General features: G+C 36.7%; 1 protein-coding gene across 1 annotated transcript in view; it reads left to right on the top strand.

The window, feature by feature from the left end:
* tubgcp3 (tubulin, gamma complex associated protein 3) overlaps nucleotides 1-16,218 on the top strand; it is a 32,937-nt gene that overhangs the window by 3,908 nt on the left and 12,811 nt on the right. The window contains 7 exon segments of the mRNA XM_052127113.1: nucleotides 1,141-1,313; nucleotides 2,402-2,514; nucleotides 5,853-5,978; nucleotides 8,124-8,192; nucleotides 8,263-8,395; nucleotides 9,691-9,857; nucleotides 14,943-15,053. Of these exon segments, the coding sequence (XP_051983073.1) occupies nucleotides 1,141-1,313; nucleotides 2,402-2,514; nucleotides 5,853-5,978; nucleotides 8,124-8,192; nucleotides 8,263-8,395; nucleotides 9,691-9,857; nucleotides 14,943-15,053 (892 nt within the window).

Raw genomic sequence — 16,218 nt, 5'->3', positions numbered from 1 at the left:
AAGATTTTAGAAGAGTATATCAGCTCTGTAGGTCCATACAATGTAAGTCAACAGGGTCCAAAACTTTGAAGTAATTCATGTGACTCCACTGGTTTAATCCATGTCTTCAGAAGCTATTTTATTGCTGTGGATGAGAAAGCTATAAAGCTCCACTTTCACATTCTTGTTTTGTTTTTATGCGATTCACGTTCTTTGTGCATATCACCACCTACTGGGCGGGGAGGAGAATTAATAGTTAAAAAGGACTTCAATGTTGATCTGTTTCTCACCCACAACAACCATAATATTGCTTCTGAAGATATAGATTTAACCACTGGAGTCGTGTGGATTACTTGTATGCTGCCTTTATGTACTTTATTGAGCTTCAAAGTTTTGGACCCTGTTGGCTTTTATTGTGTGGACCTACAGAGCTGAGATAGTCTTAAAAAAAAATCTTAATTTGTATTTGGCAGAAGAAAGAAAGTCATACACATCTGGGATGGCATGAGGATGCATAAATGATGAGAGAATTTTTATTTTTGGGTGAACTATTCCTTTAACAATCTAAAAAACCTGGCCTGTTTATATTGACAGTGCTTCATTCATGTAATTTTTGTTTGTTTGTTTTGCATTACATTATTTCTTAACATTTAGGTGACTCCAGTCCCAGATTTCTTGATCTCCATTACCCAAAATAATGCAGTCTGTGACGAATCATTTGTTTTGTTTTTCTTAGTAATGTTAAAATTTGTTGTTGATGTGGCTGTTGTATTTCCAGCATGTTTAATTGGAGCACTGGGCCCTCATCTATTTTTGATGCGGCTCTCTAGCGCCTGGAGCACTTAAGTTATTTTAAATATAGCCATGTGCTCATAGCCTCAGATTAACTGATTACTGGATCCATTTTACAGTAAATCTGTAAGACCAACAGCATCATTGAAATGTCTGAACCTCACTGTCATTATTTGTTTAATGCGCACCATTACAAGGTAATTAGTGAATTCCCACAGGTATTGATAATGGGTATGCATCTCAAAGAAATGGTGTTTGAGGTGGAAATGAATGTAGTGAAAGGGCATTGCAAATATCCTTTGACCTGCCTAGAATATTTCTGTTAAATTATGAAGTATGGAGAGAATTTCTGTGTTTTTGTTTTTTTAGACCTGGTCCACAGGCAGTCGGTGAGTCTATGAGAGGGTCTCGGCTAGCCTGGACTCTCCCAGTCTCTTGTTCCCCCTCTGGGGCAGGTACTGCTCCACGGCCTACCAGTGGACCATCTGCCAGCCCAGTACCCAGAGTCCCACAAAAACCACGACGGGACGGAGATGGCAGCGGTGAGTTTCTGCAGCCAGAATGATTGACAATATTCAGAGAAAATCTGTTCTGACATTTCAGGCAAGAACTTTGTGGAACTAAAATATGGAATTATATTTATTTTGTGGAAATATCCACTCGTGTTTTTAAAAGCTTGTGTTTTGAGAACTTGATTTAGGGTTACTACTGCTATTATTACTATCATGCCTATATCATTTTATGGGTATTTCCATGATAAGTAAGTTAATAGACAGCCATAATCAGAGGATTAAATGCTTATAATTTATAATAAGGCATTACACGTAGTAGGACTGGTAAAAATATCGATCTTACGATGCATCGAGATCTTCATTAGAACAATCTCGATATTGATTCTTAAATCAAAAGATCAGTCTTTTACTTTATGCGCAAATCTATACTATGCAAGTAAATCACTCACATAAATGACCAAATTCCGGGTTATGTCATAAAAAATGTCTGTGATTAGCCACTGGCTGGTGAATGTTCAGATTTCACTCATCAGTAATTTAGCATCCTTTCTCTGCGTGTTGAGAGTTAAAGTTTAATTTTAATTGTTCTGTGTAATCTATGTCCATAGATGAGATCCAAACATTATATTTGTTATTGAATAATATCTCTTTTTATATCCTTTCTGGTCTTTACAGTCTGTTGATCTAAAACGGCAAAAAAATAAAAATTCAAATTGCACAGATGAGGTAAAGAAGCCATTCAAGTCCTCTGTCCTTAATTTGCACTCATTTACAGGCACTCTTTACTGAACTGCCGGTTTTCTTAAAGAGACAGTATCGATTTTAGCGTTTGTTCTTCAAATTGATGTAAATACTTATAGTATAAATTATGCATTAAACAATAAACAACAATTTTTTTTTTTTTTTTTTTTTTAATACATCAAGATTGCCTCCTTTTAATGTTCCTTTTTCAATGAGAATACAAGATACTGAGCTAGAATTTCAGAGTCCTGAATGGTGTTTAAGATGCAGTCGACCACACGGCACCTTTCTCTTCACATTCATGACAGATATATGACTGTAACCTTTACAGCACTGTAATATAAATTCTCTTTCTTTCTGTCGCTTGCTCTGGGCAGCTGAGATTGGGGAGGCGGCTCTTGTTCGAGACATTCTGTACGTTTTCCAGGGGATAGATGGAAAGTTCATCAAGATGTGCAGTCCAGAAAACTGCTACAAAATCGATTCTAAGGTGATTTATTATTAAAGGGAAAGTTCACACAAAATGAAAATTCTGTCGTCATTCATTCACACCCTCATGTTGTTCCAAACCCATGACTTTCTGTCTTCAGTGGAACAAAAAGGAGATGTTTGGCAGAATGTTAGTCTCAGACACAATTAACTTTTATTGTAAGGAAAAAAGAATGAAAGGAACCTCAGATGGTGATTGAGGTCATATCCCATGAGAGAAAGTCATATGGGTTTAGAACAACATGAGGAGGAGTAAAAGATGACTGAATATTGCTTTCATGATTTTTTCTGATCCTGTTCTTTTATTTATCTTTCTCTCTCTGGCCTTGTACTTTCTTTATGATGTTGTTACTCACTTCTAAGGTTGAAACAATTCGTTGATTTCCTGGTTTAACTTGATTATGCAATGCACGCATTCTCAAATTTCATGCTTGATTGCTCTATAGCAGCAGAGACAAAGAAAATGGAGCAAATGGGGACAAACGACAAGAACAAACTATAAGAGGCCAAGAAAAGTTTGGAAATACCCTCACCCTCGTGCCATCCCAGATGTGTATGAATTTCTTTCTTCTACTGAACACAAGTGAAGCTTATAGAAGAAAATCTCAGCTCTGTTGGTCCTTTCAATGCAAGTAAATGGTGGCCAGAACTTAAAAGCAAATAAAGGCTGCATAAAAGTAATCTCCAGTGGTTACATCCATGTCTTTGGAAGCAATATGATAGGTTTGGGTGAGAAAAAAATCTATATTTAAGTCTTTGTTTTTATTTTTACTATAAATTGTCTTACTTGCCCAGGAGGTGGCAATATGCAAAAAGATTATGAATCACCAAAAAAGAAAAAAGTGAAAATAGACATTTATAGTAAAAAAAGAACTTATTTGATCTTTACCACACTTATCATATCGCTTCAGAAGATATGGATTACTTTTATGCTGCCTTTATGTGCTTTTGGAGCTTAAAAGTTTACTTGCATTGTATGGACCTACAGAGCTGAAATATTCTTCTGAATGTCTTAGTTTGTGTTCAGCAGAAGAAAGTCATACACATCTGGGATGGCATGAGGGTGAGTAATCAATGAGAGAGTGTTCATTTTTGGGTGAATTAACCCTTTAATCGGAAGTGTTTATCACACGTTTGCCTGCAGATAGATTTGTTGAGTATAACAGTAATGTTCTAGTTTGTTTCTAGATTGTCTAACATTTCTAGACTGGTTACAAATGTCAAGCAATGTAAAACTTAAATCTCATATTATTGTATGTACAGTTCAACTTCAATTGATGTGTGGTGACAGGTGTGATTTTGTCAGCTATTTTACAACAGTTTCGAATGTGGCTTATCAGATGTTAGAACCGGAAATATCTGTTTTGCCACAGAATATATTTGGGTCACACTTCATTTTTCAGTGTTCATATTACTGGGTATTTACAAAGGTAATTGCTGATTAATACTAAGCTTATTACTATTAGAGGTCGACCGATAGATTTTGCCAATACGATAACTAAGGTGGTGGAAAAAGACGATTAAGTGGTCTTTTTAAAAAAAAATAATTATAATTATTATTGATTTATAGAATAATAATAAAAATGTCTTAGTCTTTCCTTACTAAGAAAGGCAAAGCCATTGAGGCTAAAAGAGTCCAAAATGAATAAAATCCCAAAAGCAGTTTGTGCAGCACGTATCCCAATAATTACCTTATAATTATCGGGACTAACTATAAACAAGTTCAAAATGCATCGGGACTCTTATTTTGAAATGGCTGAGACTTTGTTGCAGTGCTCTGTATGCAAGTATTTACAAAATTACATTTTTTTTTATCAGAATTATAAATGTTTTGCTTGTTTGTTTTTCACTCTTATGTGCTTCTTACAAGAATTATATTTTCATGAAATTGGCTTGATCGTCTAAAGTAAGTCCTTAATAACCACTCACTACTTAAATTAGGAGGGGGGGAAAGGCTACTAAACACTCATTTGATAATTAAGAGAAAATGAAATTATCAGTCTTTCATCCATAATTACTAAAATCAGCAAAACAGGAAAAAAAAACACAAAATTTTTACCAATATCTGAAACTTTACTTTTAAATGTTCTATAACCACTGAGATAATAGGAAGTAATTATGAGCAGAATGTTCTCATGTAGCATTTCTCATAAATGTGCTTGAGTTTTTTTACAGCAAGTTCTTTTTTTTAAACAGTCAAGGGCAAATGTAGTCACTTCAGAAAGTGAATTATGGGAAATGTAAAAGCATTGATCTAACCATCAGCCTCATTAATCTGATTTCTTCTCACGACTCCCAAGGCGTCTTTCTTTTTTTTTTTTTTCAGGCAGACGTTTCTGTGAATCAAAGATAATCGATCAGGTATCCTTTTAAAGTATCACTGTTCAAATGGATCCATTTGTTTGGATGAGAATAGTTTGCTTTTATATTTTACATCAAGTGAGCTGTGCTGGGTAAGAAGACATTCTGAGTGGCCAAACTAACTAACATTATAGTTGAGTTTCTATGATACAGATTAAGACCAGCCCATTTCAGTTTGGATTTGTGTGCTCAACCCCTGAGGAGACTGATGAATTCCTAAAGACATAAGAGCCAGACACATAAAACTTTAAATTGAACTCGATATTAATGACACATTTTATGTAATATATGCATAGCATTGATCTGTATATAAGGAACCCATTAATACCTCTCTATAAAGTTTATTATTTAGCATTTAAAATCGAAAATGCATTTTGTTTTGTCAAAGTAACTTCCACCAGAAGCTCAATCCAAATGATCCTTGCACCAGTGTTTAATTTACATCTTTTCTTGGCCCTTGGAGCATTGTAAGGGGAAAGAAATGAACCATAATTAAATTAATTTAGTCTGAAATGCCTGGGATTTACAGTAGCTTCTTTCTCTTGCTCTGTCTCGCTTTATGTGTAAAGAAGAAATATGAAAGAGCTGGTTGTCTGTTGCGGAACAGTGCGCTTTGAAAGAATCTAGGTGACCTTTACAAGTGAACAATTCATCAAAGGCTAAATTGGCCTTTAGTAAACGGTATTAAAAGAGTTTTTTAGTGTTGAGGGGAAGAGATGAGCCAAAAGTAGCACAGCTAGAGATGGCTTGGCGTCTTTTATGGAACATCTATTATTATACACTGAATTCCTAGAATTTCTAAGACAAAATATTATCCATTGTTTATTGATTTGTTGGATTGTGAAAAGGGGTAGGGGGAAATTGGGGGCAATTTAGATTTTCATTTTTGGAAGGTATTGTGATGCCTGGATCATACTACTGTTCTGCTGGTCATCAGTCAGCAAATAATAGTGTTTTTTGTTTGTGTGTGTTTTGTAGGTGCCACTATGTAAGTCTCTAAGAGACACTAGCAGTAGGCTGGCTGAGCTTGGATGGCTTCACAATAAAATCAGAAAATACACTGATTCACACAGCCTGGACCGAGCCTTCGGCCTTGTTGGACAGGTGAGATTAAGACACGCATCATATGCAGCTTTAAATAATAAGGGCTAAACAATTAGGATTTTTTGCTGGCCTCAATAGTTAGGCTAACATTCGGGCTAACATTAGCCCCATAAAAAAAAATCTATTTTTTAGCAACATATTTCAAATGCATTAGAAAAATTGAGTCTAACATTTATTTACTTAATGTTAAATTTTCTTCACAAACAAAATTCAAATAAATGTTTAGGTTTTTAATTTAGCGTTAATAGCTGGAACTTTAATGTAACTTCATGAAAACTATGAATTAATACAATCACTTTTATTGAGAATGATGGTGTTTAGTACAAAACATTACTGATTTGTTTGCTGCTTTCAAGACTAACCGCAGATTTGCTGAGCTAGATAACGTTACACCTCTGTGCCATTATTTAAGTCAACCGAAGTCTCAACTACAATATTCAATACATAACAGAAAACCAAATTTTTAAGTTTGCTAGGCATAAGAATAAATTGTCAACTATCCCAAAATATCCTCTCTCTCTCTCTCTCTCTCATATATATATATATATATATATATATATATATATATATATATATATATATATACACTATAAATACAGTGGCAAGAAAAAGTATGTAAACCATTTGGAATTACCAGCATTTATGTATAAGTTTGAATTAAAATCTGGTTTGATCTTCATCAAAGTTACAATAATGAACAAACACTGTTTGAACTATTGACACACAATTGTATTGTTCTTGAACACACTGAATACATCATTCAAACATTCACAGTGTAGGTTAGAAAATATGTGAACCCCTTGGCTTAGTTGCAAACCTGATATCCGATTAATGAAACCAGATCGGGGGTGTGGGTTAGATCTAGTTGGATTTATAAAAAGAGTTTGCAATTTACAAGAAGCATCTGCCTCGTAAAAAAAAGAGTTTTCGGAGGCCTACGATCAAAAATTGTTGCGTTGCTGAAAGGGTTACAAAATTATCTCGATATTCATCTTTTCACAGTTAAACAATTTGTCTATAAATAGCAATTGTGTGGCTACTCTCCCTAGAAGTGGCCGTTCAGCCAAGATGGCTCAAAAGGGCACACGGGAGAATGCTCAATTAGGTAAAAAAAAAAGAATCCTAGAGTGACCGCTAAAGACTTGAAGCAATCATTGAAACTAGTTAACATATATGTTCATGAGTCTACTATACGGAAAACATTACACCGGCATGGTGTCCATGGCAGGACACTACGAAGGAAGCCACTGCTTTCCAGAAAAAAAACATTTCTGTGCACCTGAAGTTTGCCAAAGACCACCTTGACACTCCAATAAAATATTTTGTGGACTGCTGAAACAAAGGTTGAATTGTTTGGAAAGAACGCGTGGCACTACGTTTGGCGTAAAAAGGGCACCGCATACAAACATGAAAATATCATCCCAACGGTGAAGTATGGACCTCTTGCCGTCATCAAGGGGAAATGTATTCCCAAGTTTATGAAGATATCCTACAAGATAATATCAGGGTGGCTGTGCGCCATCGCCAGTGGTTGGAAAATAGAAAATGGCACTCCATGTCAAAAAGTTTGCTGACCCTCTGCACTACAGAATAGCTTAATAAAAAAAAAAAAAAAAAAAAAGGACATCCACCGTTTGGAGTGGCCCAGTCAGAGCCCAGACTTTAACCCAATAGAGATGCTGTTAAATGACCTCAAGAGAGCCGGTCACACCAGACATCCTCAAAATATGGCTGATCTGAAGCATTGCTTTGCAGGTCTAATCCACAACTACCAGAAACGCTTGGTTGAGGTTATTTCTGTCAAAGGAGGATAGACCAATTTTTAAATCCAAGGGTTCACTTACTTTTTCCACAGCAAGTGGAGTGTTTAATGGGATGTGTGTTCTATAAAGACATGAAAGATAATAATTGTTTGTGTATTTTTAGCTTAAGCACATTAAGTTTGTCTATACTTGTGACTGATGAAGATGAGATCACATTTTATGACCACTTAATGCAGAAAACCAGCATATTCTAAAGGGTTCACATACTTTTTCTTGCCACTATCTCTACACTAGTTTTATTTCAGTACACATATTTGACTGACCAGAAACATCTCAGTATTGTTTAGGCACCACTTATGGTCATCTCTCTCTTTATTCTCAGAGTTTTTGTGCTGCCTTACATCAAGAGCTGAAGGAATACTACCGGCTGCTGTCTGTACTGCATGCACAGGTGATTACGAGACAACGTCATTCACAGGTGAGAAGGTGAAACATTGATTTACACAGATGTGTGTTTTTAGCTGCAGATGGAGGATGATCAGGGTGTAAATGAGGCCTTGGATAGCTGTCTGACTCTGAGAAGACTGCTGGTATGGACCTACGACCCCAAAGTTCGGCTGAAAACACTGGCGGCCCTCGTGGACTACTGCCAAGGTTAGAGATGAGACAACTCATGGCTGCAAATACAAAAACAGTACATTTAAAGGATAATAATTGTAAAATATAAATCTAGTGCCCATTAGCAACAGACACCAAAGCTTTATTTTGTATCATACTGTATGTGGCTTTGGCAAATTTAATCTAGTTTTTATGCATTTAGTTTATGGCATCTTTCGGGTGTATGCCTTTGTCCCTTAAAACTAAAAATACACAAAACACAGTCAGCTTCAAACATGCCACACAAAAGTTATAGGATTATAATCAATTGTGAACCATAAAATTACACTTGGATGATCAGAATTCATTTTGAAAACATTGTTTCTAAACCAGGGGTCTTCAACCATTTTCAGACCAAGTACCCCTTGATGGGTAGAGAGACTGAGCCGGGACCCCGTTGCATACTGTAAAAAATGAAGTGTTGCGTTTTATGCCTATTCAAAACGTGGATGGTAGGCTTCCATATTATTGTATGTATACTTTGTGATGTTTGTGAAGAAAAAGACCGGCCCTGTCCATGCAGAATAAACTTATATAAGGTTACTAAAATGGAGTCTTCATCTCATGTGAGTGATCAATTCTATACATATATTTTTAAAATGACTGTTGATTTCATTGAGTAAAAATGTGTAATGCGGAAAATAATGACTGGGTGCACCTGGAATTATGTTGATTTGAGTCACTGTCTTGTGTGTATGGAACATTAAGGACCATGTATGCCAGCTTGATAATCTCAGCAGTAAATATTTATTTTACACCAGGCAAGTATGCTATTGTTCTGAAAGCAGGCTGTCATCTGCTCAACTGAACAGCATGACCAACGCAAAGCAGACCTGTATACTCACGCGACCCTCCACTGCAGCGCTGCTGTACCTGATGTGTGTCACGCTTTGAGCAGCTCGTGATGAGCAGTGGTCGTGTTAAGGATTTGTCCGGGCTGCACGCTTCTGCTGACTATCGCAGTTTAGTCACTGTAAGATTTGGCATTCAGATGCGAAGGACTAACAATAATTAGTGGATCAAACAATAATTTGCAGACCCCTTTACAGTACCACTTCAGAGCCCCTGTTGAAGACTCTTGGTCTAAACAATCATGTAAATCACCAAATTCTGTAATTTGGTGTTTTAAGGCATTTGGCTCCTGAAAGATTTGTATTATTCATTACCTTTTTTTTTATATTTATTTTTTTGTAGCAATTAAACCATATTTCACAGGCAAAAAAGTACATTTGGCAGAAAGATTTTTGATTTTCGACATTTCTCTAACCTTTTTTTTTTTCTTTGTCTCTCAGGGCGTAAAGGAGGAGAGTTGGCCTCGGCAGTGCATGCTTACGGAAAGACAGGCGACCCCCATATGAGAGCGTTGATCCAGCACATTCTTGGTCTGGTGTCCCACCCCATTCTCAACTTCCTGTATCGCTGGATCTATGATGGGGAGCTGGAGGATACATACCATGAGGTCAGGAAAAATATAAATTGCTGTCTTTGCAAACTTGCTCTCAGACATCCTTAAGAACATTTGTTGCCAAGACTATAATTGAATTATTAACCTTTACAGACCTGGGTGGGGATGCCAACCAAGTTTGGTTTTCTCGTTAACACTGAAGAGTAACTTTGAACATTATCCAACATTACTAGATTCTGGATTATATAATCAGAATTCCTCTTCTATTGGAAAATCTAGAAATATTAAAGTTTTTGTGATTCCCAGGCCTGGACATTATTGGAAATTATTACAATCTAAACTAAGCCATGGAAAATGGTACAATCCCAAATAGTCATGGAAATTTCCATAGTGAATATAAATGTTCCCGACTCACTTCTGAAATATTTAATCGGTTAGAAATTGCTCTCTGTAAAATTAGTGTTTATAAACCTATCCTGTAATCACGAATAACTGAAAATGTCATGGAAATGAATTGCTTATTTGTCTATTGACCAATATAAAAACTGTTACGGCAAATTTCTTACAGCAGGTGCTCCCGATTAAAACAATGCCAAATGCTGTGTGATACAATGTGTATATCCTGAGGTTATCTTTTAAGTAGCATTTTTTTGACATTTTGAGCAGCTGAAGGGAAGTTGGGTGGCTATTTCCGGGTCCTAGTGGCTGCCACATGAAACCTCTGTCACTTAGATCGGGCATACACGTTGCAAATGTTGACATTCGGGGTGTCATGAGCCCATGAGTCAGTTTATCTGAAAATTGTACAGGTGCAATTGTACACAACACATTACAACCTGGCGAATTCCGGAGCAATCGCACAAATATTCGCGCTATTTATCATTATAAGACTTAAAGCCAGAGGAGGACATTGCTTTAATTCCTCATAGTTTGCGATTTAGAAATAAAAAAGAAGACTGGCACGGCCAGGGGCTGCATTAGCTGAAAACTCATCTGCTGATAAAAATAATAAATAAAAAAAAAAGGATACTGGGGCATGGGTAGCTCAGTGAGTAAAGACGCTGACTACCATCCCCTGGAGTCGCGAGTTTGAATCCAGGCTGTGCTGAGTGGCATTCCAAATTGGGGAGAAAAAAGGATACTTTTTAAAAATGCTGTCCAGATTCAGATTTTGAAGGGAGTGTGTGTGATTTTGTGACCGCAAACATCATGCATACATCATTATGTCAGTGTGTTGCTGCCAGTTACTACAAAATCTTGTTTTAGCGCAGCTGTTGATTGTCAGGTAGCACTTTGTTTCGAAAGACACGCTTTAAGAGTTAAAAAAAATACACTATGTTGTGTAAAAATATACACTATTGTGTGCATATACAATAACAGATACTACTGTATATCCCCATAAATGTCGCCCTAGAACTGAAACGAATACAAGTATGACAAATAAAAATAGACCATGATGGAAATGTGAAAACTGTGAATCAGAGTGTTAAAGATTGTTTTCTAGCACAACCCGTATGGCAAATTATTTGTTTGAAGAGCAGAGAACAGCATGGCATTTCTGTAGAATCATTCCCAGTGATGTGGTGGTGAATATTATGGGAAAAACACAGTTTTAACATGACCATTTTCTCCAAATGTGTGAAAGCTTCATGAACACTCAGTGTATATTGATCGTTTTAGTTGTAGCACCTTCTCTTGATTGGTCAACTTCAGGTAGCTCACCAAATCAGCCACGAGCACCCATGATTTCCAAGCGATCTGTCCAGACTGTAAAGAATTGGTCAGTAGCTTGCACGACAGCAGAAAAAACGCACCGTGTTTGCCCGCCTTTTAAGGCCAAAGTATACTTCAGTTGTCTGTGTTGCTGATCACTTCAATAAAGTTCAATAAATGCATGCTGTTTCCAAAGTCAATGAGTAATTGTGTTAAATAATCGTGATCTCAATATTGACCAAAATAATCGTGATTGAGTTTTTTTTTTTTCGTTTTTTTTTCTTCTTGATCTTTTTCCCCTTTTCTCCCCAATTTGGAATGCCCTATTCCGAAAGTGCTCCAAGTCCTCGCGGTGGTGTAGTGACTTCAATCCGGGTGGCGAAGGACGAAATCTCAGTTCACTCTGTGTCTGAGACTGTCAACCCATGCATCTTATCACGTGGCGTGTTGAGCGCGTTACCACGGAGACCTAGCACATGTTGAGGCTTCACGCTATTCTCCGCAACATCCACACACAACTCACCATGTGCCCCACCAAGAGCGAGAACCACATTATGGTGACCATGAGGAGGTTAACCCAATGTGACTCTACCCACCTTAGCAACCGGGCCAATTGGTTGCTTTAGGAAGCCTGACTGGAGTCACTCAGCACGCCCTGGATTTGATCTTGTGATTCCAGGTGTGGTAGTCAGTGTCTTAACTTGCTTAGCTACCCATGCCCCTTGATTATGTTTTTTGCCGTAATCGAGCAACCCTAATTCATGGGGTTAGAATCACATGACCAGCTGAATACTTCACTCTGAATCTCAGTAACCAACCTGTGATTGACACTTTCACTCGTGGATTTTATTAATCATGCTTGACTGTGAATAGGGAATTTCTGCAATGCCATCAGTAAATGAAAACTATTATGTTTGAACGATACTACATCTAAGCCTCTTGGTGTCCATGTTAGTCCAGGTGACATAAACCAAAGAATTACAGAATGTACCTTTTTATTAAAGAGATAATTCACACAAAATTGAAAATTCTGTTCACATTTACCCTCATGTTCATGTTCTGTGGAGAGAAAATTCATACAGGTTTGAACTCTCAGCCTTTTATAATATGGAGGCGGATCCCAGGCCAGTGTCCTTCTCATATTGACTCACTGTTGTATATCTTTGAAATACTGCTGCACTTGAGTTCAATTTAGTTTTCCAGACACATAAAGCACAGTCTTTTGCACACAAACGGTGAGATGAGAACAGATGAGGGTGTGCTAATAGGCTCTTTTTCTTCATTCCCTCTGCGGCACTCTTTCTCTCACTTTTCCCCCCACTATCCCTCCTTCTAATTCTCCTTGTCCTTCTCCACCATTACTAAATAGACTATGAATCTTTCTTCACTTATTCTGTGCCCACTCACCTCAAAGTCTGAAGTCAATGGGCTCGAAAGAGTTATCGACCAATCAATGGCCAACTTCCCCTCCGCATGGGCACCAATCTGATGCTGGTGCTTGTTATCAAAGTTTTTAATCTTCTTGGCGCTGAAGTGTAACTGGCTTTATCACTGTGTAAGCAGTGTTGAAGGTGTGTCCGTGACGGAGAGGGTTATATCGTGTAATGTAGCCAACAGTGCTGCTCTCCTCCGAGGCCAAATGTTTACGAGCTCCCCATTTTGCTCGGCATCATTATTCTCAGCAATTGTCATTTTAATAGACGCTGGGTTCGAAGTACTGATGTACTCTTCTATATTTGTTCTCTCTTTGTAATTACCACAAAAAAGTCACTGAGTGCATTACAGTGATGCTTGACTAGTTGGCAGAGGTCATTTATTTGTCTTTGAGGTCCTGTTTCATCAGAGGAAACATTAAGGGACTCTCTGTAGGTTCTTATGGTTGTATGGGTGTTCCAGACTGAATGTTAGCCCTTTAATCTTGGGCCCTCCAGATCAAAAAATATCAAAATATTAATAAATACAGTCTTGACAAACACAAAATGGGTATAATTTGAAAGTTTAGAAGCTGTACTTTACAATGCATGTAGGCATTATGACCAAAACTGAACAAGTGCTTGGAAATTTGCAGACAATCTGATAATTCTTAATAATTGTGCATTGCACATATTATTGTAATCAGCAAAAACAACTTTGATCAAACTGATCAAAAAGCCATGTGTCATACAATCTTTCTATGTTGTTGGAAAGCTCTCAAAGAGTAGAATACAATCAGACTTGTTTTACTCACACACAAAAAATATAGCAAGTAATAGCTTTACATGGCAAGTATGTGTCTAACATTTATGTTTCATGTGAACAGGTGTTGCTCATATGCCACAATTTCGGTTATAACTTTATGAAAAATAAACAACACAAAATTTCACAATTACAGAGTGGAGGCGATTATCTTTCAAACGAACCCACACACAAAGTATTCAGATGCATAGATCTTTAGATAATTGGCACAAAACACAACGTGCACAGTTCCCACAGCATCTGGCATCTTGTAATTTTGCTGAAACACAATGGCTTTCCTGGATCAGATGACCCCATTGGAAATTATGTAGCTACATTTAACGCTAAACCAATTGGATTGGGTTCAGATCAGGGTCAAAAGTCATCCATATCTAGGCAGAGAGACATGTAATTGGTGACTGTTACATATGGCCTCCAGGAGATGCCACAGATCAATGATGACTAAAATGGCACAGAATGAATCTCATTACTAAAATCATGTCTGCATGCTATGCATACCTTAAGTCATTGTTGTGTTTGCATGTGTAATTAGTTCTTATGTACAATGATTGTTTTATTTGTTTGGAGAGACTTTTGGACACATGGAGGTGTTTTTGTACACTAGGATAAATTATTTTTGTAATGCTACAGCTTTTGATTACTTTGCTGTATCAATGCAAACATTTTTTCCGTTACAATTGATATGATTGGGAACGATGCAAAAGCTGATTTTTGGAGCCACTTTTTTACACCCTGAGGTATATAATGTCAAAAAAAAAAGGAAAATGTTTGGGGGTTTTTTGGTGATTTTTCTTTCTTAAGCTTAGTCATCATTTATCATTATCTGTATCAATTAAAAAAGGTTATTATGCAGGTTAATATGCTTATTATAAGATGTTTGTTGGATAATTACACAAACAGTCTAAACATTGTGGCTCAGTGGTGCTTTCAAAGCATAATTTTTTTTTTCCCCATCCAGTCTGAGATCTCACGAATGGCTCAATGACATGAGTTTAGGGTGGGGCTATTTGTTTGGTCGACCAATGGCAGATGAGGGAATGTTCGTGAAAACATGTTTGAAAATAGTCGTTATTTTTGCACTTCTGTTTGGCAACGCTAGTGGCACAGCAATTGCACTCTTCACCTTTTAAGACAACTAAAAAAAGTCCTTTTCATCAAGAAATTCCTCTGACAAACAAAATGTGTGTTCAGTTCTTTGTAGCTTCAGACCCAACAGTGAAGACGGACAGACTGTGGCATGATAAGTACTCTTTAAGGAAGAGTATGATCCCATCCTTCATCGCCATGGACCAGGCCAGGAAGGTACAGCACTCATATAATTACAGTAAATAATGTACTTTACGTTGACTTTACAGGTGCAATCCACAATGGCTGAAACAATGGCATTATTGATCCAGGACTGAGCCCTGATAATTACAGATAATTATTGCACAATAGAGTGCAATGCCATGAGCGCAAATGTTGTAAATCAATGTTGTATGCTTCTGTTAAAACCATTAGTCTATGTTATTTTAAATTAATGTAAAGGTATATTCTGGGTTCAAAACAAGTTATGCTCAATCAATAGCCTTACTGGCATAATGTTGATTTATAAATAATTTCAATTATATATATATATATATATAATAAATATATATATATATATATATATATATATATATATATATATATATATCAAGGTTACACTGAGGCACTTACAATAGTAGTGAATGGGGCTAAAATTTGGAGGGTTTAAAGGCAGAAATGTGAAACTTCTAATTTTATAAAAGGCAACGAAGTTCTAAAATTGTCTTTAACTTTACACAGAAAAGGTTAGTAAATTATTTTATCACACTAAAATCATGCTAACACGCATATTGTTTATGTCTTGTGGCTATACTTTCAAATCCGTGAGTATTTTAAAGAATTAAGCTGAATAACTACACTACCCATGATGCTGCAGAGAAAGATCCACTAATCAGAGAATTGTGGCAAACAGAGCTCACCAAATGAGCTCTGCAGTGACCACGCACTTCCATGACGAACTGTGATATCCGCAGTCTCAAACTACTTATATATTTATGTAGATTTTAATATTTTATAATTAACTTAAAACATGTTTATATACTTATAATCAACAACTTTAAATCAAGTTTTTAATTTGATTACGTCATTTGCAATGCTTCATGGGATTGTGGTTTAAGTCCTCGTGAAAAATGGTAATACAAATACAAAGTTTGTGAGGTTATGATTCACCTCTGAGCTTGTTGGTTTGGTTCATGGTTTAGAACTCTTTTATGAAAGCTTTAGGTCCGTTCCCACTGCAGTTAATAAAGCCCATTTTATGTACTTTTCTCTGGGACTAGTTCTTTTTGTCGCATTCGCACCTAAGGAACTATAGTTCCTCTGAACAGTTTTCGGGGTATTTTTAGCTCCTTCTCTGGAATAGATACTTTGTATAGGGACTGTGGGAGGTGCTGCAGCCTGT

The sequence above is a fragment of the Xyrauchen texanus genome, chromosome 5 (genome assembly GCF_025860055.1).
Source record: "Xyrauchen texanus isolate HMW12.3.18 chromosome 5, RBS_HiC_50CHRs, whole genome shotgun sequence".
Classification (NCBI taxonomy): domain Eukaryota; kingdom Metazoa; phylum Chordata; class Actinopteri; order Cypriniformes; family Catostomidae; genus Xyrauchen; species Xyrauchen texanus.
This window is presented reverse-complemented; position numbering and strand designations above follow the sequence as displayed.